Consider the following 27,108-nt stretch of genomic DNA (forward strand, 5'->3'; position numbering starts at 1 on the left):
CTGAAAAGACCTTCCAGGAATTCAGGATAAGATATTTCTTTCTTTAATCAGGACAACAAGATATTCAAATTACAGGCTGTGGCTGTCAGATTGGTACTATTTTTATTTAGGACCAAGACGACGTCATTTAGGATTTACAAGACATCATAAGAAGTCTTGTGGTGGAAACCCCATGTTGATATGACTTTCCATTATGGAGAAAGAACAATATTTTCTAGATGTCTGCAACTGCATCAATTGGACATCAGAGTGGCACCATTTCCAATTTCCAACTACGCATTTTAAGAAGTCTATAAGTAGCATACCACTTTCAAGCCAGCCATTGTAACAGCCATATCAAGATTTTCAAGCCAGCCATTGCAGCAGATATATAAAAATTTTCAAGCTAGCCGTTGTGGCAGCCATATCAAGATTTTAAGGCCAGCCAATGTGGCAGCCATATCAAGATTTTCGAGCTAGCCATTGTGGCAGCCATATTAGAGACAAAACTGGCACCATTTTCATTTATGATCAATTAGAAGTCATTCAGTGAAAATTCCATGCTGATATGACCATTCATTCAGGAGTAGCGATAACAAGATTTTCAAAATGGACACTGGAATTGAATTGGACATCTAAGCAGCAACATTTCATTTTTGACCAACCAGACATCATACATTTTTTTTTAGTAATGGCCCCACATTCATGCAACCATCACATCATGCAAAGTATATGATAAAATGATTCTCAAGGTGACCACTGTGGCAGTCATACTGAATGTGCTAGCAGCACCATTTTCACTTGGACCAATGAGAAGTCTTCTGGTGAAAACCCCAAGTCAACAAGGCTTTTTATTAAAGAAGAGTAGCAATAACAAGATTTTCAATCTGGCTGTTGTGGCATCCATACTGGACCTCAGATCAGCACCATTTTTATTTAGGACCAACCAGTCATCATAAGAAGCCTTTCAGTGAAAACCCTATGCTGATATGGCCATCCTTTGAGAAGAAATAGTAATAACAATATTTTCAAGATGGTAGCTGTGATAGCCATACTAGACATCCAAATGGCATCATTCTGATTTACGAATAACAAGGTATCATAAGTCATCTTCTGGTGAAACCCAATGTCCTCTAGCAAGGAGTAGCAATAAGATTTTCAAGATGGCTGTTATGGATGGCTATAGTGGATATCACATTGGCACAATTTCAATTTAGGATCAAAACCAGACATTGTAAGATATCTAACAGTTAAAAACCCGATATTGATATGGCCATTCATCTTTTAGGAGTTGCAATAACATGTTGTTCAAGATAGCCAAAGCAACATTATTTATATTTATTACCAACTAAGACCATTAAATCGATATGTGTGTGTAAAGTTACATGGCAATCCTCCAAGTAGTTTTGGAGGAGCAACGATATCAAACTTTTGATAATTGACAGCTGGATGATGGACAACACGCCATCCAAGAGGTGCATCTGGTTTATGACAACTGAAAACCCTCTTCTGCCAGAATGCTTTCATATTTTGTCAAATTTTGTTTAGCACTTTTCAACAAGCAATACATAGGTTTTTCTAATTTTACTAATGGTGGTTAAATTTGATGGTGAATTGTCAAAGCCCTCTAAACCAGGATATTTTCTGTCAAATTTGGTAAAGTTATGTTGAGCAGCTTTTGAAAAGTCATTTAAAGGCTTTTATATTTTTAGTAACTGTGAAAAGGTTTGACAATGGCTCAGCATCAGTAATATACAGCTTAAAGCTATATATGCCAGGATGTCTTCTGTCAAATTTGGTTGAATTCTGATTACAGATTGGCTATCTTTATATCTATGCAGTTTATGAAAAGAAGGCATTTAAAGGGTCTTCTATTTTGAATAATGGAGCCCATACTTAACGACAGATCAACATCCACTGGTTAAGTGGTTTCTAAGAAGTTGTGCAAAACAAGTGTTAAATTATGACAGACAATTGACAAAGAACCATACTGTAAGCTCACTTGGCCTTTTGGCTAGGTCAGCAAAATAAATTAACTTTATTCTTAGAATTTTGATTGTACAAGTCCTTCCAAGCTAGTCAATGCACTTTTGATAACTCAGATGTTATTCCATAAGTGGTCTTGGAGGAAACCGGAGAACATACAAAGAGAAAACCATAACTTGCAAGTGTTAGGTACATCAAATCCATAACAAATCCAATGATTTTGTGTGGGACTTTCAACTTCACCCATCTTTTTGAGCAAGCGCACACACAGAACAAGGAGAAGTAGAGATTACAAGATTTTCAAAATGGCCATCATTGCAGCCATATTGGATTAAATTTGGGACCATTTTCATTTAGGAGCAACTAAACAAGTCTTGTGGTGAAAACCAATGTCAATATGATTGTCAATCAGAAGGGATAGCAATAATAATATTTTCAAGATGGCCACTGTAGTGGTCATATTAAATGCTACAGTAGCATCATTATCATTGAAGGCCAACAAGATAGCATAAGAAGACTTCAGGGGAAAACCCAATGTTGATATCATTTTCTGTCTAGAAGTTGTAGCAACAAGATTTTCAAGATGGCTGCCTTGGTGACCATACTGGATGCCAGATTGGCATCACTTTCATTTAGTACCAACTAGGTATCAAAAGAAGTCATTTTTTGTGAAAACCCCATGCTGACATGATTATCCATTCAGATGAAGCATCATTAAGGTAATCACCATGGAGCTCATCTTGGAGGTCAAATTAGCACTGTTTTCATTTACAAACAAGGAGCCCCGAGTGGCCGAGAGGTCTAAAGCGCTCTCCTTTATGGATCACTGCCATCTCACCTCTGTGTGGGTTCGAGTCACGGATTCGGCCAATGTGGATATGTGAGAAAGCTTGCCAGTAGCTTCTCATGGGTCGGTGGTTCATTTTGGGGATTTCCCGGGTTCTTCCTCCACCATTAATACTGGCCGCCATGTATAGCATATCGTATGCTGAAAAATGGCGTTAAACCCTACAACAACAACAACAACAATTTACAAACAAATGGATATCTTTTGGTGAAAATTTAATATCAATACAACCATCCACCTAAAACAAATAATGATAACACGACTTTCTATAAGGCCATCATGGTGTCTATATTAGACATCAAATCAGTTCTATTCTCATTCAGGCAAAACAAGACATCATAAAAAGAGATGAATGTGTGTGTAAAGTTTCGTGGTGATTCGCAAAGTTGTTTATGAGAAGCAGCAATAATAAACTTGTGCTAATGGATGGATGGACAATAGGCTGTCCCATAAGCTATTCTGGTCTATGACTAACAGAGCGAACAACAGGGTGCAAGCTTACCTCCAACCAGAAGTCACAGCAATCATGGATCACCAGTATAACTGCCCCAATTCGGACAACATTGGCACACCATGAGAAAAATAAGAGAGATATTGTTGCTGCATGATGTACAAACATTTCTGTAAAATCCTGAAAAAATGAAATTTTATTTACAACTACATATCTTCATAATGCACTGTGAAATAAAAATCTGAAGTCCCAAAAGAACATGAGACATGATACAATGGTAGGAACACAAAAATCTACACATTAAGCTCAGCTCATTTTTAACTGTATAACAAAATGGACTGTCTTTTCTTAATAATGAGCATTTGAATCATGAAAAAGTTCTACCAAAAACTTAACGAAGCAAATTGATACTACTGCCATAAGAATTCTGACTGGTTTGTTCTGTGTTTCAACCAAACCTGGCATGACAGAATCAAATGAGAAACTACAGGAAACTTGATTATCTGGACTTCATGAAATTAAAACTTGTTAATGCATGACTTTTGTACTCAGATAACACCAGTGTGATTGGAATTCAGAGGTGTGTTTTAGTATTTGCGACCAAAAACATGCTTTGGTCAAAATCACCACTCAGATGTTTTGCTTACTTTGGTTCAGCTGAATTCTAATCATAAATTTCTTTTAATCATAACCAAAGCCACCAATACACCTGAAAAAAAACAGTTAAAAGTGAAACAATTTAATTTTCTATTCACAGTGCATGTGCATGCCCCAGATTATACAGACTCAATTATTAACAATAATTTTAAAAACAAATTATTTGAAATGCTTTAAACTGTTATCATACACTTCTTTGCTGATGGCTATTCTTTCCTGTGGAAAAATGTTTTAGTACCAATTAGGACTGTTTAATGAACACTTCAGTTCACCAACAATGAAGACGAGTAAGTTGTTACAGCTGATCAATGTTTGTACAGTATTTAAATCTGAAGACATCTCTATCTATGCAGGACTATGAATTAGGGTTTAATGTCACATCAGCAAAATAATGGTGACATGGAACTGATTAAAGACAAAGTTCTAAAACTATAAATAAAAAGATATGCATAAAATTCATCCAACACAACATAAACATGATGAACTATAAAATAAAAAAATAAAAGGCAAATATGTTAATATAAAAAATTGCCAAAAATTTCAAAACAAAATCATCAAAATAAACACAAACATAAGAATAAATGTTTATCAACTTCAAAGCCTGAATCCCTTGCAATGACTGAAGCTCTGCTGCCACAAAGAATTTCAGTTTTACACAAGTCTGTTTCTTCTTTTTAATTGTTAAAGTGTTGAAACCATGTTTGATATTCTTGATTGACAACAGGATTTTCAAACTGCTGTAATGGTCATATCCACTGTAAGATTGACACAATTTTGAATTAGGACCAACTAAATATCATTACAAGTCTTTTAGTAAAACCCTGTGGCAATATTACACAATTATGGAGGAGTAGCAAATAACAAGCATTTCAAGATGGCCATTGTAATAATATTGAGAACAAGACTGGCACCATTTTCACTTAGAATCAACATATCATAAGTGTTTTGATGAACACCAGATGTTGATGTGGCCATCCATACAGCAAGGGTGGCAATGAAATAATCAAGATAGTGGCCATATTAGATGTTTGATATGCACCATTTTCACTTAGCACAAACAAGACACTATAAGAAGTCTTCATGTAAACCCTATATCAATATGACTTTCCATTTGTTAGGAGTAACAATAACAAAAGTTTCAAGATGGCTGCCATGATGGTCATAATGAATGTCAGATCGGAACTACATTCATTTAGGACCAACAAGACACAACAAGAAATCTTTTGGTGAAAACCCATGTTGATGTGACAATCTTTGAAGAAGTAGAAAAAACAATGTTTTCAAGTTGGAAACCATATTTTATATTAGATCAACGCCGTTTTCATTTATGACCAGCAAGTCATCAAATGATGTCTTTTTGTGAAAACTGAAAACTGATATGACCATCCGTTCTGGACAAGTAACGATGTATTTTCAAGATGGCCACTGTGTTGGCAACAATTTCATTTATAACCAACTAGACCTTGGGACAAATGTGTTTGTAACAATCCATCAAAAAGCTTAAGATGAATAGTGATAACAACAGACATCAGATAACAGACAACAGATCATCCCATAAGATCTCATGGTCTATGATCAGCTGAGCTAAAAAAAAAACCAAAAAAAACCCCAAGCAAACAAAGATAATAACACAAATAGCACATGATACTCAGCCATGATATGGTTAGTTTTTCTAAACGTATTTTCTGCAGTTTACTTTTGTACACATGAAAAATCAAGTCGATCTTCAGCCATCTCGGATCTCCTGAAATTTCCCAAGAATTGAGATGCCATGATTTCTAACTACAGCTGTATAAGACTTCATTTTAAGTGAAGATAAGCAGCTCATTTTGTCTGGAAAGAATGCTTAAGATACACATTAAAGAAACAGTGACCTTAACCATTGTGGTACACAACCTCAAAGCAAATGAGATCTTTATATGGCAAAGGGCAACTATACACACAACCTCAAAGCAGCAGAGGATTTTATATGGCTAAGGGCAACTCATGCACACAACCTCAAAGCAGCAGAGGTTATAATATGGCAAAGGGCAACTCATGCCACAACCTCAAAGCAACAGAGGTCTTTAAATGGCAAAGGGTAACACATGCACAAGTTTTGTACAAATGTGGTGCTTAAGTTGTTGTATGAAAATGAAATGCAAATGCAAGTTTTATTATTTTGTGTGTCAGAAACCTTGATCTTGGAGCAATTGTAACCCTAATCAACAGGGCCCTCACCTGGGCTAAGGGGAACTCATGTACTGAGCGGTTCTTAATTCACTTATCCAGAAATTAAGTTACCATCTGGAAATGAAATGCATAGTAAAAGTTTTTTTTTTTTAACAACAGTGACTTTAACCTTGGAGTTAGTCTATCCCCAAATCAACTGAATTTTTTTTCTCCCTGGGGTTATGGGAAACAAATGTAATGAATTTTAGTGAATTCTGTTCATGAAAACAAATTAAGACACAGAAATGAAATGCATAAAAAAATTTTTTTTTTTAACAACAATCATCTTGAGTCTCAGTGATCATGACCTTTGACCCCAAAATTATCCAAGTTCAAGTCATCCACAAAATTTGGCCTCAAAGTCTGGTAACTAGAGACACAGAAGAATTTGAGTTATTAAAATCAAATTGGATGTACATAATCCTAATACACTCATCCATATAGTCGGTGTATTAAAAGACACATTGAGGTAAAAAAAACAAACAATGTTCTTACCAAATTGCATCAAATATGTTGCATGGTAATGGTTCTCCAGTTTATATGACTGTTGGCAGCATTCTAAGACAAAAATTTGTTTGACAAGGGGCATACTTCTGTCCAAAACAGAGTACCCATGCATGCAAGTTTATAAGACAGTATTCATACCAAATTGCATCAGAATATATTAAAAGTTATAAGCAACATCCCATGTAAAGTCATGATGGTATTTGTCAAGGGCCATAACTCTATCCAAACAGAGCTGACAAGAAAAGAAAAAAAAAAAACAAATAAAAAGCCACATATAGGTTTATGAATGTTCAAACCAAAATGTTTCAGAATATGGTAAATGGCTCTTGAGCTATGCCAGTTAGAAGCAATATCCCATGTGAAGACATAAGTTAATTTTCATGGACCAAATTTTATCCAAAATGGAGTTGATAAGACATGACCTGTGTTTGTATGTTTTTTTTAAATTTTTAGCTTTAATAATTTTAGTCATATCACTACAATATTTGCATTGTGGACGTTCATAGTGATGTTTAGCAATGGGAAATCATGCTGCAGACATGTAGCATCATGTCCACCCAACTGCATAATCCTGACACCGGGCCAACCAGTCCTAAAACCTCTTAATGCTGAGCACCAAGTGAGGCAGCTGTTAGTACCATTTTTACAAGTCTCTGATATGACTCAGCTGGGGATCAAACTCACGACCTCCTGCATCTGAGGAAGATGTACCAACCATTGCAGCCACCAGACATATAAATGTCACATTGAAGTTTACGAGGTAATGTTCATACCAAGTTTAATCAGAATATGTTGAATTGTTCCTAAACTATGCTAGTTACAAAGATCTGTTGTAGCCAAGATTTAAAATTTAAGGAAGAATGGAAATAACACTATCAAAATGGACACGAAAATATGATATCTTTCTACATGTAACAGACAGTTCACCTTTACAATGGCATCCAATTATTGTAAAGTTTGCTTAGGTTTGGTGTTTACAAGAAGTTACAGATTTTGCTCATGTACTTTGAAGCAGGTCCCTATTAAACTTGCAGATGTTGAATAAAATTCAGTTAGGTAAAACAAACAAAAATACATGTGTCCAGTTGCACTGGTTTTAAAATTTGGGCAGGCAGGTACATTTTTTTAACATTATATATATTTATTAACTTTTGTTACCATAGGGAAAAAAAGTGCTGTGGTTGGCAATGAGAAACTGGGATGGTCAGCCAACCAAAACCAGATACTTTTTTGTTTGGCCTTACATTATACACATATTGGGATAAAGTTTGAATGTTTGTTTTCTGACATCTACCTCACAAATATATAAAAACATCTACTTAGCTTAAACCTGAATAATACAAAATAATTATCTCAATCTTCAAATTTCGTATTCTGCAGCTTCGATTGCACTTACTTTTCTTTTGACATCCATGAACTGTGAGAACATAAGAGACCAGTAGAAAGATATCTCAATTAGGTAGTACCAATATACTGCCTTAGACAAACTCTGAAGAAAAAAACAGAAAGTTCATCACATAACAGAAGTAAAAATTTGACAAAACAAGAGGCCTAAGTGGGTACTTTACCTGTCTCATCATGTTATAGCCTTCAACATCAAAACCAAACCAAACCAATCAATGTCTGGTTGTGGCTCACTGGTGCTGGATGGTGAAAGGATTTCAACTGCCAGCCTGTGTTCTGATATTCCGTGTCAGGCATTGCATGTTTAGAACCATTTCCACTTGGACTTTCAGGTGAAAATCAAAACTAGATGAAATTCTTAAAATATTAACCTGTACCTCAATACAAATGACAGAACAATGAAGTGGTATATTTTACTTCTTTTAGCAATGATATACATGTTTACCATCACTCTAAATAGTTTCTTGATTTTAAGTGATCAAATCATGATACATGATGACATGGTACAAAACCATACAGGGCCAGTAGGAAAATGCCTGGTCAGTGTCATGTGACATCATGAATGTTGTGAAGCTGCTCAACAATTCTTAGCCTTGCTTACATATAAAATGATAGGAATATTGTGTAAAGAGATTGTTAAGGTAATTAGTGATGTTGGCCTTGCTTACATATAAAATGATAGCAATAACGTGTACAGAGATTGTTACGGTAATTAGTTGTGTTAGCCTTGCTAACATATAAAATGGTGGAAAAAATGTGTCAAGAGTTTGTTAAGGTTGTTGTAAGGTTTAATGCCATTTCTCAGCACAAGACAGGCCATACATGGCAACCAATGGAACTGATGGAGGAAGAACCCTGGAAAACCCCGGGAAGAACCACCAACCCATGAGAAGCTACTGGCAAGCTTTCTCACATACCCTCATTAGCTGAACCTGAGACTCGAACCCACACAGACAAAGGTGAGATGGCAGTGATCCAGAACGGTGAGCACTTTAGAAAACTCAGCCACTCGGGGCCCACGGTCTGTTATGGTAATTAGCGGTGTAAATTCATTGTGTGGTTTGTGACTCAGTATGGAATGATACTGAGTTGGTGGAAAACATAAAACCTTGCTTCCGTGCCAATGTAAACACTAAGCTCATGAAAATTTTATACTGATCTGACATCGTCGCTCAGAAATGGGTTACAAATAAACCATGTAACTAATATTACCAAGTTTCATCCACTGATCTCAAACAGCTTCAAATTTACAGAGCCAAAAAAAGCATGACAGGTGGACAAAAGAAAAGAAACAAATATACTGTGTTCCTAACTTTTCACAATTAGGTGGGGTAAATATATAGTCCTTTTGAAGAAGTGAAAATAGATGCATCAATCAAAAGGACCATAACTCCACTATACACCTCTCTCTCGACAACTCACGCACAACGGAGTCCACAAACATAGAACACACTATAAGCAGGGGCTGCGAGTTACTGAGGGACCTCCAACATTTTTTAAAAAATTCACTTTGACATGGAGAAAACCGGGGAAAGGGGGAGGGCAGCATTAGGGAACTGGGCTGTTTAGGACTGAATCCTCATTCTACATGTTGATATTAATTTTTAATAATGGACTTTTTCTAATGAAGCTGTTTGTTATTCTGTTTAAATAACATTTATTTTCAAAATATGCAACATGTGAAAGATCTTTCGAATTGGATTCAACAACCATCAGGTGTACGTGAAAAATCTGTATTACAACATTGCTTTTTGTTTTCTTGATGAGTCTGGTTCCCATAGTGGTGTTTAATAATATCCTGCCAAATCGGGAGTCCCAGAGCAGGGAACTAGACTAACTATTGATACACCACCAAACAAGATTACTTTTTTTCAAAAACATGTGACATTTATTTCATCAGACAATCGTCTATGTCGAACTAAATTTTTCTATTGTTCAATTAGTACAATATTGATGTCATGATTTCATTGGAAGTAATAATTAAACTTCTTATCATCTTTGAGGATATCTCTAAGTGCCAGTTCAAAAATTCTCTCAGACTCGCTTGCTCACAATGATCCATATCTGTGAAATCAAGCTCTTTATTTTTACGAAGTATTCATTTCCCTTGGATGCCTGATCAGTTATGAAAGAGTTGGTTAATTTAAGGTAGTTTATGTTACATACACAAAAACATTTATAACAGTGTTCAATTGATCAAATGAAGTGAGTTCACCCGACATAGGACTGGGGACACTAGTATTTAAGTTTGTAGGATTTTTGTGCAATTTAACTTTTCTTTTATCGACCTCCTTTATTTGATTCAAAAGACACAATTAACGTGATAATACAAAGGAGGCCAGCTTTCAATTCAATGCAGCAATACAACAAATACTTTCTCAAGTCAGTTATCAAAACAGTCGGCACTAATTATGTTCTCAGAGAAACGCTCATGGACATAGCTGTTACGATAGATTGAAGCGTTTTACATTTAACTACAAGAGAACACACTGCAATTATGACAATTACACTTAAAAGGAACCAAAGAATAGAACTAGAATAGAAATTGCAATTGACAAAAAAAAAAATTATTTATTAAAGTACTGCCTCGACTTGGCACATTTTCATTGATCAAAATTTCCTTACATATCAGTAAATGCGGTGTACTAGGAATGTTGTTTGCAAAGAAAATTTTAAAAAATTGTACGACCTATTTTTAAATTTGATATTTCATAATGTTGATTAAAATTTCCATGTCCTATCCATACATGTCAACCCCTTACGAGGAAAAGTGTAATCCAAGTGGACAAAAAGAGGAATCCAAGCCGAAAAAGAGGAATCCACAAATAACATGCTAAAAATTCAATAAACAATGATTTATTTGCTCTTCTCGTCTTTTAACATCCATTACTGCTTCAAGTTTTCATATGGATCACTTTTAGCTTTAGAAAGCAACAGATTTTCATGTTGCATTTTAAAACACTTTGTACCAGCTGAGACCATGAATGTTTTGCACACCAACAGAGCACAAAGTACTGGGTTACTGAGCCTGGATCTGAATTCATTTTTATGTTTGTTAACAATACTGAACAATGTCTCACAGTCAGCATTAGAATGGTAAAGAACCAATATTCCTTTCATAACCTGACAAAGAAGAGGAAATTTATATCTTCCAGTGATTGTGTCTTTTAGCTGGGAAATAATGTGCCACTGCACATCAACTCTATCTGCATTAAGTATACTGTCAGGTAGAATTCCAACTTTATACTGCAGGAATTCTCCTTCCAGATGAACCAAGGTAGACAAGGACGGTAATAGAAAGGGATATCTCTTGACAAAGAATCTAACACTTTTGAAGCTTTTTGACTGTCTCTCATTTACATCAGCAACTGAAACATTTAATTTTGGGAGCATGTATCACAGGCTGTAGCATAATAATCTCTAACATTATCATAAAACACCTTCACAGCTAGAGTAGAATTGTGTTCTATGAATTCTCTTGCTTCTGCACCAATAGCAAGATCTTCATTAGCTTTCTATCAAGAATTCGGTAAATAACACCTCTGCATTTAAAACTTTCATGTCCATACCTTAGTTCTGCTGTAGATAAGAAGCTACCTTAGTACTGGAGTGTGTAAGACGAGCTAATTTGATGTGTTTCTTTGTTTTCAAGTGTTTCTCCACATAAAATTTACCAACATGCCCAATATTAAAATCATTTCCGCACAGACTGCAATGAGCATGATGCTGCCCTAGAATACAGGGACTCATATCGTTGCTTAAAACTGACCTGTCATACATGTACTATATAGTATATGTATGACAGGTCAATTTTAAGCAATGATATGAGCCCCAGTGCCCGAGAATGGAACGCTGTATTATGCCATTCGTGTATTGTTCTTTGAAGGATTCATTTTTTTTGTCTTTTGATCCATCTGTGAAATTCTTTGAAAACATGTGTTCTAACACAAACATCGACTAGAATACATCTGAAGACTTTTAGCGCCAAATAGTAAAATTATTTCCACATGGCCTGCAATAGACGTCACGTGATGCTGCCCTCGTGTCCTCATCTTTGGAGGATTCTGTTATTTTTTGTTTCGTTTATTTTTGGCCTTTTTCTAATCCATCTGTGAAATTATTTGAAAGGAGATATTTTTGCTCTCATACACGCACCGACTAAAATAAATTATACTTTTTAGTGCCAAATACCGATAGACTGGTTCTGTATTAAATATAAATTAAGAAAAAGAATCTGCGAGTAAAGATTAAAAATTAGAAAATCAGTCTATTCTCTCCTCACTAAGACATACAGCTGCTATAAATAGAATATGAGGTCAAAAGTTTGAAAGTAGAACAGAAATGTTTCTGGGTAATAGGATAGTTGCTATAAATAGAACATAATACTGTTAGGAAAGTGCAACCAAGTCCACAGACAAGCGCACTCTTATATTGTAGTTACACAGAAGCCATCTTTTCTAAAATACGGTCTGTTGGATTAATGGGATGTTAATAAAAATGAGAAAACAAACAACTGATTTTTTTTTGGAAGGTGGGTATACCGAAAAAGCGTAATCCATATACGTTTAGTCGTAAGGCGTAATTTAGTGAAAAAAAGCGTAATGGTTGGCATGTATGCCTATATACTGTTTTTGATGATAAAATGAGCGATATAACAAAGTTTCTTTTACCAATTTTGATCATGATTTTCTTCAAGTTCAACAAATAGGGATCAATTTTTGGAGTATTTTCTGGTTTTGAAAATGGGATCCATGCCTGACCCCACATTTTAAGCCAGGCTAGCAAGTTATCAGGGCGCGAGTTATCGTGGGAGAAGTGTATAATACTAAAAAAAAAAACACTTGCAATGGAAATGGCTTGTGATCTCTTTCGAATAAAGATGCACAATCAATTTAGTTAAATCTAATTTATCCCTGCTGCTTAACATCTGCTGCAGAAACTAAAGTGTGAATGAATAGATTGATAATGCAATTAATTAACAGACTTGATTCATTACAAGTATGAATGTTAAGTACAACAGGATGGGGAAAAATCACACTAATTGCAATGGAAAAGTATTATATTAAATGACACCCATGAATTAAATTTGGAAGGAAGATAATCTTTAAACACGGTAAAGTCTTTTTTAGAGTCGGTTTTAATGGCACTTATAACACATTATTTACCTGAGAGAAAATGAAAACTAAGTACTAAATATTTTTAAAAGCAATGCTTTTATCCTTGAAGTTTAAAGTACTAAATTTAATTTGAAACATGTTCTTGTAATTTATTTTAAAAAATTATTCTATATGTAAGTAACATGCAGGGATATACTCACATGTTCACTAGGGAATCCCTCCCAACACAATCTTGATGTCCATAACCAGGGCTTCTGTAATGAGAATTAGAAGATTCTCCGAAGGAAAGAAAACTTTGACATTCAGTATGTTTGACTCTACATCACATTAACAAAATAAACTTTCTTTTAAAGCAATTCAATTATATGTTGATCCTCACACTGATTTTTGGTCTTCAAAAAAGCCAATGAAATCAATCTATAAGGAGTGTCTATTCCTGTATGAGTTAGAGTCACACTTTGGAGATGGAAGGTTTGGGTGGGTGGGTGGATCGATTGATGGATGGAGGGATGCATGGACAGATTGATAGGAAAGCAACATTTGCTAGCCAAGGTTCCGATATGTCAAACTATCTTCATCTTCGGATATTTCAGTGCTTTGGGCCTGTGAATTTCACTGGATGCAGAGGCAAGCCACCACACATCCAATCAAAATCAAGCAGTTCAAAGCTAAAGACTGTTCCTACATGATAGAGACATTTTCCAAAGTTGGTGGTTCAATGTCTGCACAAATTTACCATTTCCCTTAAATACACCTGTAATGGTTTATCTCTGGTATGTAGTCATACGTTCAATGCTAAACTTACAGAGTATCTTCTGAAGTCAATTGCCTCCACCATTTTCAAACTGGTTTAGTTGGCATCACAGACTAAGGGAGGCAACTCATGAAGTTCTACTCAACAAAGCACTGAAATATCTCATCTACCAAGGTGTATATAGGTTGACATACGAATCTTGACTAGCGAAGATGGGTGGGAAAGTAGATAATAAATATAATTAATGTTCACACAAAATCTCACGACAAAATTTAAGGGCTTTTCAAGGATCTGTTATAATTATTTCAAGGGCTTGCTTCAATTAACCCACCCACTGTTAAAGTCAAATTCTGAAACATCTTGTACTGTATTTGAGTTCATCTTCCAAATTTTATACAACAAAGTAGGAAAAGGTAAAGTCTTAAAATAAAACACACATATATATATATATATATATATATATATATATATATATATATATATATATATATATATATATATATATATATATATATAATAATGGTATTTTCAACAAAAGTTAATGTAACTAATATTTCAGCTGCATTCCATCTTTCAAGTTATGCCCAAACTCTGCATTGTACTTCAAAGATTCTATCACATCATTCAATCTTTCTCCCAAATTAACTAATTTCTATGCTTTTTCTTCAGATCTTGATCGAATAGTAATGTTAGATGCACTTCTCACCATGGCTGTCAGCTAACAGTGACTACTTTAAACTGACCCAAATATGAGACTGATCTACCAGGTGATTCAGAGTGTGTAGAGGTCATGTAATGTCTCATTCTTCTAAAAATCTGTCTTCACAAAGGTCGTCAATGACTGTTCAAAAGGATTTTAAAGTGCATGCCAAAATGACATTTTTATTTTCCCTAATCCATTTGTGATTGAACACATACCGCCATATCTTTAATGCAAATGAAGAAATCAATGTTTATGTTTCATCATGTTCTTTGCAGTTTGTGCTCTTTCAGAAAATATCATTATAAATTATTACTCAATTATAATCTTTCCAAAGGGAGGTAAGTCACTGTGAGGCATATGATGCTTCAGCTGCTAACTGCATCAACTGCTTTACCAGCAAATATATTGCTTCCATTACCATGCAAGTCAATACAAACTGCATTTGTATCAATATTTGTGTTTTCTTGTATAAACATTGTTTGACATAACAGAAGCTGTGATTAAATTTATATATTCCTTTACCATAAGTCTGATAATGTTAAGATTAACCTTATGTTCTATCTAAAAAGGATGAAAATCATGTTTAAAGACAGTCAAACTTCAACGTACAATGGGCTTTCCTCATCTCAAAATAGAGCTTGTTGATACATAATATGGTCATGTGACAAATCAAACTGGTAATATAAGGTGCAAATGGTACAAATGAATGTTTATGCTTTCACATTTATTTATGTGACAATAATATAGTATCAACTGCTATCACCCATGGCACGAAAGAGTTTAAATTCATAGTAATGTATTCTCCTGGAGGGGGGTACTGACAAATGGGATGATGTGAGAATACTACACCAAGGGCCTTTAGGGAATTGTAGTCCTTGTAAAAACTCAGTTTTCTGACCCACAATCCTACCTCACCTGTTACAACCTGTTTAAAAATATCTACCTCCCCTTTTTTACAGCTAGATTAGCAACAAGGACCCATGTTTTAAACACTCCCACCTCACCACTTACAACCAGATTACTACTACACTTAAAACAAGGACCCATTTTAAACACTCCCACCTCACCTCTTACAGCAAGGACCTGTGTTTTAAACACTCTCCCCTCACCTCTTACAACTAGATTACTACTACACTTACAACAAAGAACCGTATTTTAAACAAACCCACCTCACATCTTACAACCAGATTACTACTAAACTTGTAACAACAATGACCTGTGTTTGAAACACTTAAACCCCACCTCTCACTGTTAGATTACTACTACACTTATTAACACCATGCACCTGTTCACTGTTCTTCTTATTAAACACCATGAATCTGTTTTAAATACGGATACCTCACCTCTTACAGCCAGATTACTGCTACTGTTGTTAACACAGTGGACATATTTTAAATTAAATAATGCTACCTCTCCCTCTTACTGCTTGCAATTGTTAACACAAAGGATCTGCTTTAAAAACTGCTTCCTCCCCTCTTACTTCTAGATTACTGCTACACTACTTAACACCAAGGCCCTGTTTTAAACATTCCTACCACACCCCTTATAGCTGTGCCTGTTAACAACAAATACCTGCATAAAACCAGCTACCTCACCTCTTACTTCTAGATTACTGCTACACTTGTGAACACCAATGACCCATTTTAAATAATCCTGCCTCAAGTCTTACTGCTAGATTACTACTGTAATTGTTAATACCAATGACCTCTTTTAAATATTCATGCCTCACCTCTTACAGCTAGATTACTACTGTAATTGTTAACACCAATGACCTATTTTAAATAATCTTGCCTCAAGACTTACTGCTAGATTACTACTGTACTACTGAACACCAAGGACCTGTTTTAACTATAGAAATGAGACTCTACTCTTAAGCTTTCTATCACTGTGGTGGCCATATTGGACATCAGATCGATATAAGTTAAAATTAGGCAAAAATAGATATCATAAGAAGACTTAGTGAAAATCCCACGTTGATATGACTTTCCTTTCATGAGTAGCAATAATAAAATTTTCAAGATGGCTGCTCAGGTGTCCATAAGAAACTGGCATCATTTTCATTCAGGACAAACTAGACATCGTAAGAAGTCTTCTGGTGAAAACCCTCTTATCAATCTGAGTAGCAATAACAAGATTTACGAACACTGAAAAAAATGTTGACAGTATTACCATTATCACTGATAAAATTTAAATTTTGTGTGAAAATTTGTTAAACTAACTTATATCAATATACCACTTGGCTACAGTATTAATTGTTTTGTATACACATTACTGATTACTTTCATTCTTTCACATAGAATACCTCTATATCAATCAAAGCCGCGTTTCTTCCTTTCTGAACCCCACCTTAACAGAAATTGATCTCAGTTTTGGAGCAATAATAATGGGAAAGCTAGATCCAAATTCAGATTAGGAGAAATGGGTAAGGAAAGAAAAGCTTAGCTACTATTGAAAATTCAAAACTAATGTAGGTAACTTACATTCCAAAGTATTACAATTCCATACACAAATGCTGAAAAATAGAACATGAACCTCCACCTGCAAAAAAAAGATGAATGAAATAATCATTTTAAACAAGAGGTCAAAGTGGGTCTGAGATTGCTCACCTAGCCATCAGCTGCCCAACAGTAATGCAAGAGCAGTTGGCCAAGAAGTCTGGCTCAGTATAATGCCTTGTACAAAAACTGCTTCCAATGCAAATTGACTACATATATTATAAAAAAACCCAATTGTTTCACAGTTTCTATAGTGTTCGTATCTTCATCCAAATCCAATGGCACATCAGCATAATTTGTCAAATACCAAAAGACCCACATGCCAGGATGCTTTGTGTCAAAGTTGGTACAATTCTGTTGAACAGTTCTTTTTAAATAAAGATGTCAAAATGTTTTTGTATGTTCACTAAAGGCAGCCATATTTAATGAACTAACAGCATCACTTGTATCAATCTGAAAGACGTTCGAGCTAGAACACTGTCTGTCAAGTTGGATAAAAGTCCATGAAATGAAGCTATGACAGTTTTTCTATTGTTCAGTAATCGGAGCCATACTTCATATATTCATATCATTTGCATAAACTTAAAGCCTTCATGCCAGAGTTGTTTATGGGAAAATTTGGTCAATGTTTGTCAAATGAATTATGGGAAGTTGTCAAATAGATTTCCAATTTTTTTAGTATTAATGGCCATATTTGACGGTATTATCTGCAAATTATAAAGTTCTTATGACCAGTATAATTTATGTCAAATTTCTATTGATAGTTTGAGAAACTGTTTACAAAACTTTTCTATTTTTGACAATGGCAGTCATATCTAACAGCGTGTTGACATCATTTGTTAAAAATTTCAAAGCTCTTTAGAGCCAGGATAATTTCTGTAAAGTTTGGTAAAAATTCTCTTTTAAAGGTTTTTCTATATTTAACAACACTGGTCATATCTGTTGGTGGACTGGCATCTTGTTTACAAAACCAAAAACCCTCTATACCTGGATGCTTTTTGTCAAATTTGTTGTTGAGCAATTTTTGTAACATCATTTAAATATTTTCCTATTTATAGTAATGGTGGCCATATTTGATGCAGATCTGCATCAGTTTACAAACATGAAAGATGTCCATTTGCTTTCTGTCAATTCTGAACAAATTCAGTTATATGGTTTTGAGAAGTTGTTTAAATGTTTTTCTATTTTAGTAACAGCACCATCTCTGACAGTAAATTAATATCATGTGTGTAAATTTAAAAGTTTTTATGCAAGGATGCTTTGAATGAAATTATTTCAAGTTTTTTTCCAGTCTTTTCCAGTCTTAATAATGGCTGTCACATCTGAAGGCGGATCGGCATCAGTTGTACAATGTTAAATATCTTCAAAGAAGAAAAAATTAATTTAAAAGTTTATCTTTTACTTTTAGTAACCGCATCTTTTTTAAGTAATGGTGGCCATATTTGAAGGCAGATTGACATCATTTATGCAAACATATATGGTCTTCCTGCTAGGATTCTTTGTAAAATTTGAAATAATGAATGGTTGATCTGTAACATTTGCACAAAATTTGAAAGCCCTGTCAAACATGGACTAAAAGTCTTTGAGAAGACACAATGCATGATGCATGACAAATATGCAGGGCAGTACCACAAGCTTTCATGGCCTTATGGCCTGTTGAGTGAAAAATTATCTGAAATGGGAATGTTTTTTAATTTTATAGTAGGTTGTGGGAAAAGGGGATATTTTTCCTTTTCGCCTTCCATCAAATTTGATATCAAATTAACTAAATGCAATACATATGTAAAGGTATATTGAATGCAGTTTGTGATCACTGCTCTCAATCAAATCTACTGACTACTGATTTGATCAAAAGTGCTGTTAAACACTGTTTGTAAAAAGATACAAAGAAATCTCATACACATAGTTAGAATACATCACCCATTATTTGAAAGTCCAATACAATTAGGAACATCAAAATATAAAGAATAAAAAATAAAACTCTTACGTTGACCATGATGACCACAGGGCCATGGCATTAAGTCTTCAACTCATAATAACTGGAAGAAAAAACGAAACTTACCCGCTCTCTGTAAACTTTTTCATTGTGCTAGCTCTATCCTGATTTCTTCGTATCCTGAACCATCTTTCTACCTGCCGAACATCCTTATCTACTTGTTTGACTAAACCCTGTATTCAATAAGGATAACTATGACATTCAAATAGTGACAACTGTTAGAGAAAGAACATGTATCTAAAATAGAAAAATGCAACAAAACAAGTGAGTACAATTTGTTATAGAAAAGCAGTGAAAGTGAATGCTATCTAAACTTGACACCTGCAATACATGAAAACACAATTAAACCTTTAAGGAACTGCAATATTTTTCTTTAATGTATCCACCAATTTTGTTGCATTCTTAAGGTAATCTACTTTTGTCAAATCAACTCATAATGCATTTATGTTATGTTACATTTATGACTATATCAATATGACATCACTTTTTACCCAAGTATCATAGCACTATTTAGTCTAGAAAGATCAGATGTCATGGTAGCAACTTACATTTCTTAGTAAACAATGAACAAGAAATTCTAAAACATTTTTAATATTTGCAATAACAGTCCTGTAAAGAAAATTTATAAAAATCAACAAAACGTGTATGAGACCTTTGGATTTTTTTTGGTGATTTTTAACCTGAATTCAATTTCATTAACATATATATAAATTAGTTTTAGCCTTAAACTTTATATTGGTGAAATATCAACTATGCAGGCTTTCTACTGTGGAAAAACTATCTGAGCTATAAAAACAATGTGTCATACTGACAAAAATCAACATGCTCTTATCTCTATGTATTTGTTAAGAAATCTGATATTCAACCAATGTGTAAATTTGATAAATTTTTCAATTCTATTCAGTTATTATTTTGTGGATAAAGAGGTATTTCTTTCCATAATGACCCTAACTTGCACACTGATATTCAATCATGGGAGGAAACTCTGGGTTCAATCAACAGCTTGGCTGAGCTTTCAAGGGGACATTTTATGAACTCATGTTCCCCTTATAATGATCAAGATACGAGATTTGTTAATGCAAGGGTGACACTAGCAGTTTGTGGTGGGAAAATGTCCCCCCCCCCTTCTCAAGGTGCAGCACAGAATCTAGATTCAGGAATATGAAGCCAATGGCTCTTTCATATTGTCCATAGAATGCCAGGTCAGATTATGTTGTGTCAATATTTTGTATGGTTCTTTAAAATACAAAAATACGTAATTTGTGACATAAAATTAAATTTATGTAAGGTGCTTTACTTCTGTGGTCATCTAGTATGCTGTAGTCATTATTCATTACTCATTTGTTCTTCTAGACTAAAAGTTTTAAAAAGCAACCTAAATCTGTGTAAAAAGAAGATATTAAACAGTATGTAAATGCAAGTAACTTGTTTAATATTATAATAATTTAAGACTACCACTGCAATGTCTTTATCCTGAAAGAAAAATAAACATTTTGACACTGACAAGCTCTTACTGTGGTCATAGCAATCCATGATCATACGTGTGATTCTACCAATAATAGGCCAAAAATACTGTTCTAAGGCCATTACAGCAATTACCATTTAATAATTGAAATCTATTGTTTTCTAAGATTAAAAGAACATCTGCAAAAATTGAATTAAGAAGGGCATTTTCTGCATTTTATCAATACATTAGAAAAACCAGCCATAACCAGACTACTGGGGACCAGAGATGATCAACCAGTACAAAGACATGTGGGATGATGTGTGTCTTAGTAATAAGGTTAGAATTGTTAAAGAACAGCTAACCTGTGCAGTGATTACATGTACCTTATTGTTGTAATTTGGGGATTTCTGGGTTTTATTTTTAAATAGAAATAATAAAGGGATCAAAGTTGGTCCATGATATCTTCAAAGCTTTTTATGGAAATTGGCTAACCTTTGGCAGAGGGCAGATAAAATCGAGAGACTGATCACAAAAAATGATCTTGGCACAAAAAAATTTTATGTATATTTGATTTAACTATATCTGATTTAATTGTAAGTTTTAAAATCTTTTTTTTTATATATATGTATAAATTTCATTATATGTCAAAATAATGTAGTTCTGTTTGCAGAACTTTTTCCAGAAAATGGTGTGACCTTGATCCTGAACTTGATTCAAAATTAGTAGCAGCCACTTAAATAAGTTATATTTTTATTTTAAAACGATTGGTTGTTGTCGAGGCCATGTTGAGACTAAATGATTAAAGAGTAAACAACTTTTTTTGAAAAATTTCTTAGAGTAAAATGATTGGTTTTTGTCAGGGTCATGTTAGACATAAGTGATATAAACACGATCATGTGACTTCCCCCCCTTGGGGATTTTCGAAACTGCATTTTAGAATACAATATAACCCTTGTTTTGGAGAAATAATCTCAGTTGGGGCTTTCTTCTTTACACTGGAAAGTGTACATTGTGCTGTTTGGAGTTATTTCAAATTACTTGGATTCAAAAGGATTAATTCTTATTTTTCCTGGAAAAATACATGTGCTCATATGAAATTCCTGAACAAAGACAGCTCTTATAAAAATGTATTCAGTTTCCAAAACCAGAGTGATATTTCTTGTCTCTACAAGGAACTGTAGATTTCAGCACACTATAGGTTATAGCATATGTCATCATCTTCCATCTTGGATTCTTCATTGGGACTCAAACTTGAAATCATTAAAACATGTTATTATTAGGATTTCTAAAATTTTATTCTTGGATTATTTTTGGATTTGATTCTTCAAACTAAGTTCATATTTTTTTTCATTTTTTCAGAATTTTTCCAGGGAAATAAATTATTACATGTTTCAAAGCTTGTTGTTTTCACTCTTTCTTGTGTTACTGTTTATTCGAGCCTAAACACGTAACAAACTGAATAAGTATTTTGATCTGTCTTGTTTAACTGTTATTGTATTGTTTATGATCTTTTACAAGGAACATTTGAGGACATTTTTTTATTAACTTAATATCAACAATGCTGAAATATATGCTTTTTCTCTTGAACTGGATTTTTTTTAAAAATTATCAAATTTTAATAAGGAGTCATAATTGGTTACATTTTCTTTCCAAATGACATTCTTAGTACACCGTAATTAAAGATATTCAAGGAAATTTTGATCAATGAAAATGTCACTTATGATTAGTGTATGCAGTACGTTAGTATTTAAATGCCAATTAAATAATTTGTATTAAGTAAAATTTGTGTTTTAATTCTATATTTTAGTTCCACTTAAGTGTTATCATAAATGCAATTTGTATTTAAACGTAAAATGTGTCAATCTACCGTAACAGCTATGTCCACAAGCGTTTCTCTGAGAACCTAATTAAGTGCCGACCATGTTTTGATAACTGACTTGCAGAAGTATTTGTTGTATTATTGCACTGAATTAACAGCTGGTCTGCTTTGTATTATCACATTAATTATGTCTTTTGAATCTAATAAAGGAGGTGAAATTTTAAAAAAAAAGTTAAAAGCATACAAATCCTACATACTTAAAATCTAGCGTTCCCAGTCGTATGTTGGATGAACTCATTTCAGATGATCAATCGCAGTTATAAATGTTATTGTGTATGTAACATAAACTACCTTAATTTAACGGACTCCTTCATAACTGTGATCAAATATAGCAAGCCAACCAAGTGAAACAAATACTTTGTAAAAAAAAGAGCTTGGTTTCACAGATACGGACCATTGTGGGCAAGTGATTTTCAGAGAATTCCTGAACTGGCACTCAAGGATGATAAGAAGTTTCACTATTACTTTCAATGAAATCACAACATCAATATTGTACTAAATGGACAATACAAAAATGTTTGTCTCATGAAATAAATGTCATGGGTTTTTGAAAAAAGGAATCTTGTTTGTTGGTGTACCAACAGTTAGTCTAGTTCATGGCTGCTGTGACTCCTGACTAGTAGTATACTATTTTATACCATTCCAGGAACCAAGCTAATCAACAAAACAAAAAGCAACGACATAATGCACAGATGTTTTCACGTACACGTGAAGGTTGTTGAAACCAGCTGGAACAATCTTTCACATGTTGGACAGTTTGCCCCCCTTGCAGATTTCTCGATGCATAAGCGTTTTTTTTCCTTCAATTTATCGATGTCCCTTGTTAACTTGTGCCCTCGCTTATAGTGCGGTCTATGTTTGTGTACCCTGTTGTGCACAAGTTATCGAGGGAGAGGTGTAATGTGATTTTAAAAAATTGTCTTGCTTTTGTATCACTGGCTGCAACCTGATCAATAGTGACCCAACTTTTGTTGGTTTGACTTCAATACGACACAGACATATCTCAGAATAGACTACTCATTTGAGAAACAGAAAGTGTGGTCTAGAACTAGACATACCATTCAGAAACCATGTTTTTTTCATCTGACTCACTGTGACCATAACAATTTGAGTCCAAAATTGAAGGCAAGTGCAAGTCATCCACAAGGCCTAAATTAAACAAGATTCCTTTCAGCAGTACATGATACCCCCATTCCATGCTTAACTGTCCTCTATGTAGGCACCACAAGGGCATAATAGACTCTAGAGATTTGTAACCAATGGTTTCAATGACCTGGACCTTTGGTCAAGGTTTGCAGTCCTTGATTAAACTTACTGTGCTGAGACCATTATTTTCTAAACAGACTTACCATGACTCTGACAGCTGACCTTTAGACACACCCTCAAAATTATTTTATTTTACCTTAATACAAGCCATCCACAAAATTTGGCCAAGGACCTTAATCTAGTGCAAAAATTACTGATCTTGGCCATTGACTACAAAATCAAGTCTTACTTGCTGGAGATGCAAATCTTCCACCAGCTTTGGCCAATGTTCATGGCCTACAACTAAACTTAGAATGTGAAAACCATTTTTCTTCTTTCAGGCAGCCACCTTACCACTTAGGCCAAAATCAATAGGCTACTTTCCTACTCAAAGTGTAAGCAATCGGCAAATGTTGGTGAAGGTCCTGGTCAAGAATTTACTCTTTTTTTGTTCGGAAACTACACTGCAACTTTTAGTCAATGAACTTGACCTTTTGACCCGAAATAAATATGCTACTTCCCAAAACCGTATATAGTCATCTTTTACTTTAATGATCTTGTACCCATAAAATAAATAAAAATGTCATGAAACTAAAGATGGACCTCACACAAGTCTGTTTCACAAGTCCAATGACAACAGACTTCTTTCTAAGGCAATTGTTGCACATTGAGTGCAGTATAGCGGGTTTCTGACATTTCTGTATGCATGATCCCCCCCATTAACCACTGTGTGTCCATTAGGTGTCCTTTTTTAGCATTTATTCTAACACAAACATTTATTTGTCCCTTGGAAATTTTGAGTTGCTAAGATTTGTGAGGCACAATGTCTAGCTCACTAGATCCTAAGTGCAACTCTAAGAGCATGCCATCTACTAATTTTGGCAAGATATCTGGTCTAGACATAAAGAGATTGTGCAGAACTACTTGACTTGGACCACTGACCTACTGACCCTAAAATTACTAGGTTCTTCCTTACCCCAAGGGCACGTCCTCAACAAAGCATGGTCAAGGTCAAGAACATAAGTTATTATATGGAACCACTCTGTCTTCAAGTCAGTGACCTTGACCTTTTGAACATAACATTTATTAGATTACTGCCCATGTGCATGCTACCTACAAAATTTGATAAAGGCACATGGAAGCTGTGAAGAAACACCGATTCTTCTTTTAATTACGGCCATCATGTTTAACTTTCTCCTGGATATTAATGTCACTGTACAAAACCAGACGTGGCTCATGAGCCATAGGTTAAACAACGAGTTACAGTGACCTTGACCTGTGATCTTGTTACCCAAAATCAACTGGATTCCTCCTGACTCCAAATATAAAATATACACAAAGTTTGGTTGTGATACAAGGTTTATATATAAAAACATTTTGGTGAGAAACCAATAGGCCAGACGGACAATGTCATTGCTTTGCTGCATGCATACAAAAACATTAATTAAACAAGCTAAATCTAGTAAAGAGAACTATATGGTATTTACCAACAACTTATCGATTATTGAAAAAAAAATGGTTTCTTTTAAAGAATAATATAAAAAAAAATTAACAGTCTACAATAATATACAATACAGAATATCATGCTAGAGCTGCACTGCAGCTACTGTAGGTTTAAATATTGGTAATGAGAAAACTTTCACAATTAATGTTGCTATCTTCATGTAAACTGACCTCAATGATTTTGGCATTTGGGTTCTTGTGTTTCTTGTAGGCCAATTCCAGTACTGGATTCGGGGGTGCTTGCCTGGGCTTCTCATTCTTTAGTCCCAGGTAAAGTCCTAAAGGCATGAAGAAGAACCTGCAATAAATAAAATCAGTTAAAATCATTGATAATGCAATAGCCGATTTCTTTCAACTTCTTTATGTTGGGGTGGGGTGGTGGGGTGAATATATATTATTATTGGAAAGCAAATCAACATAATGTCTCACCAATTCACTTGTATATGTCACTGTGTTTATAAGCTCAGTCAAGTACAAAACTGCAAGCAATTCCCTTCAACTTAACCTCATCATCAACTTGGACTGGTTTTCAAAACTTCTTTACTAAAGTGTGCATATGATGCACCATTATCGGTCTGAACCAAATCAAACCTTCATTCAAAATCCCATGTTAATAGTAGTGATGGTAAGATTTTTTATATGATGACTATGCTAGAAGTAGTCATATAAAAATTTAAAAGATAACTATCAAGGCAGCCATTTTGAAGGTTAGATCAGCATCATTTTAACACTGGAGAAACAACTACACAACGCATGTGTATTGAAGAAGCTAATAAATAAAAAAATTTAAATCTTGAGGACATCACACTGGTATCAACTATATACAGTAAGAAGTGTTTTAGTGCAACCCCATGTTGATCATCATCAAACTTCTCTCCAATGGTGGGGGGGGGGCGTCCAGAGTGGCCGAGTGGTATAAAGCGCTCTTTGTCACGGATCACTGCCATCTCACCTCTGCATGGGTTCGAGTCTCAGGCACAGCCAATGTGGATATGTGAGAAAGATTGCTGGTAGCTTCTCGTGGATAGGTGGTTCTTTTTGGGGTTTTCCCGGGTTCTTCCTCCACCATTAATACGGCTGCCATGTATAGCATATCTTGTGCTGAAAAATGGCGTTAAACCCTACAACAACTCTCCAAGAGGATTAAGAAGACCTTCAAGCTGACCACAACTGATCAACACAATTTTTGTTTAAGACTAGAAGGATATCATAAGAAGTCTTACAGTGAAAACTCAAAGTCTAGATGACCATCTGTTCAAAAGAATTAGATGACCACCATGGCAGCCATAGTGGAGGTTTGACTACCACCATTTTCATTTTGGAACAGTTTCATTTAACAATAAGTCTTTTAGTGAAAACTGCATGTTGCTAAAACTATGAATTCGATAGCAATAACAAGACTTGCAAGAGGATCACCATGGCCATGGAACTTAAGGCCCGATTAGCACCAATTTTATTTAGGATATAACAATCATCAAAAGGACCAACAGTTTTTTCAGAAGAGTAAAAATTAAAAATGTTCAAGATGACCACCACAGCAGCCATACTGAATTACTGATTTGCATAATTTTGATTTGGGACCAATTTAACATCATATTAAGTCACGGAATGAGAACTCAATGTCTATATGACCATCCATTCTGAGGAACAGTGACAAGATTTTTTAAAATTGCCACCATGATGGCCATGCTGGATTTAAATTCAGCTACAGTTTCAATTGAGACCAATGACATTTTGAAAAACAAGAATAACACCATTTTCATTTAGAACAAACCAGACAAAAATAAGATATCATTTAGTGAAAACGTGAAGTCTATTATGACTATCCAATTTGAAGTAATGAAAAGATTTGTTTTGATCACTGCTGTGGCATCCATGTTATATCTCCAAGGAGTACATTTTCATTTAGGGAAAAAACAAAAACAAA

General features: G+C 34.5%; 1 protein-coding gene across 3 annotated transcripts in view; it reads right to left on the reverse strand.

Moving 5' to 3' along the window:
- The window catches only part of LOC149779440 (ceramide synthase 6-like), a 65,062-nt gene that overhangs the window by 23,754 nt on the left and 14,200 nt on the right, over nt 1-27,108 (reverse strand). For all 3 annotated transcript variants that reach the window (XR_016415651.1, XR_016415650.1, XM_089940103.1), the window contains exons 2-7: nt 25,353-25,479; nt 19,174-19,280; nt 17,097-17,154; nt 13,360-13,413; nt 8,035-8,127; nt 3,315-3,443 (exon numbers count right to left, since the gene is read on the reverse strand). Coding sequence is in view for 1 of the 3 variants with exons in the window: in XM_089940103.1 (XP_089796229.1) it covers nt 3,315-3,443; nt 8,035-8,127; nt 13,360-13,413; nt 17,097-17,154; nt 19,174-19,280; nt 25,353-25,479 (568 nt within the window). In the remaining 2 variants the exon portion in view is untranslated. The remainder of the gene's footprint in view (nt 1-3,314; nt 3,444-8,034; nt 8,128-13,359; nt 13,414-17,096; nt 17,155-19,173; nt 19,281-25,352; nt 25,480-27,108) is intronic.

This window comes from Sinohyriopsis cumingii, chromosome 17 (assembly GCF_028554795.1).
Source record: "Sinohyriopsis cumingii isolate HCF-2022 chromosome 17, ASM2855479v2, whole genome shotgun sequence".
In the NCBI taxonomy this organism is placed as follows: Eukaryota; Metazoa; Mollusca; class Bivalvia; order Unionida; family Unionidae; genus Sinohyriopsis; species Sinohyriopsis cumingii.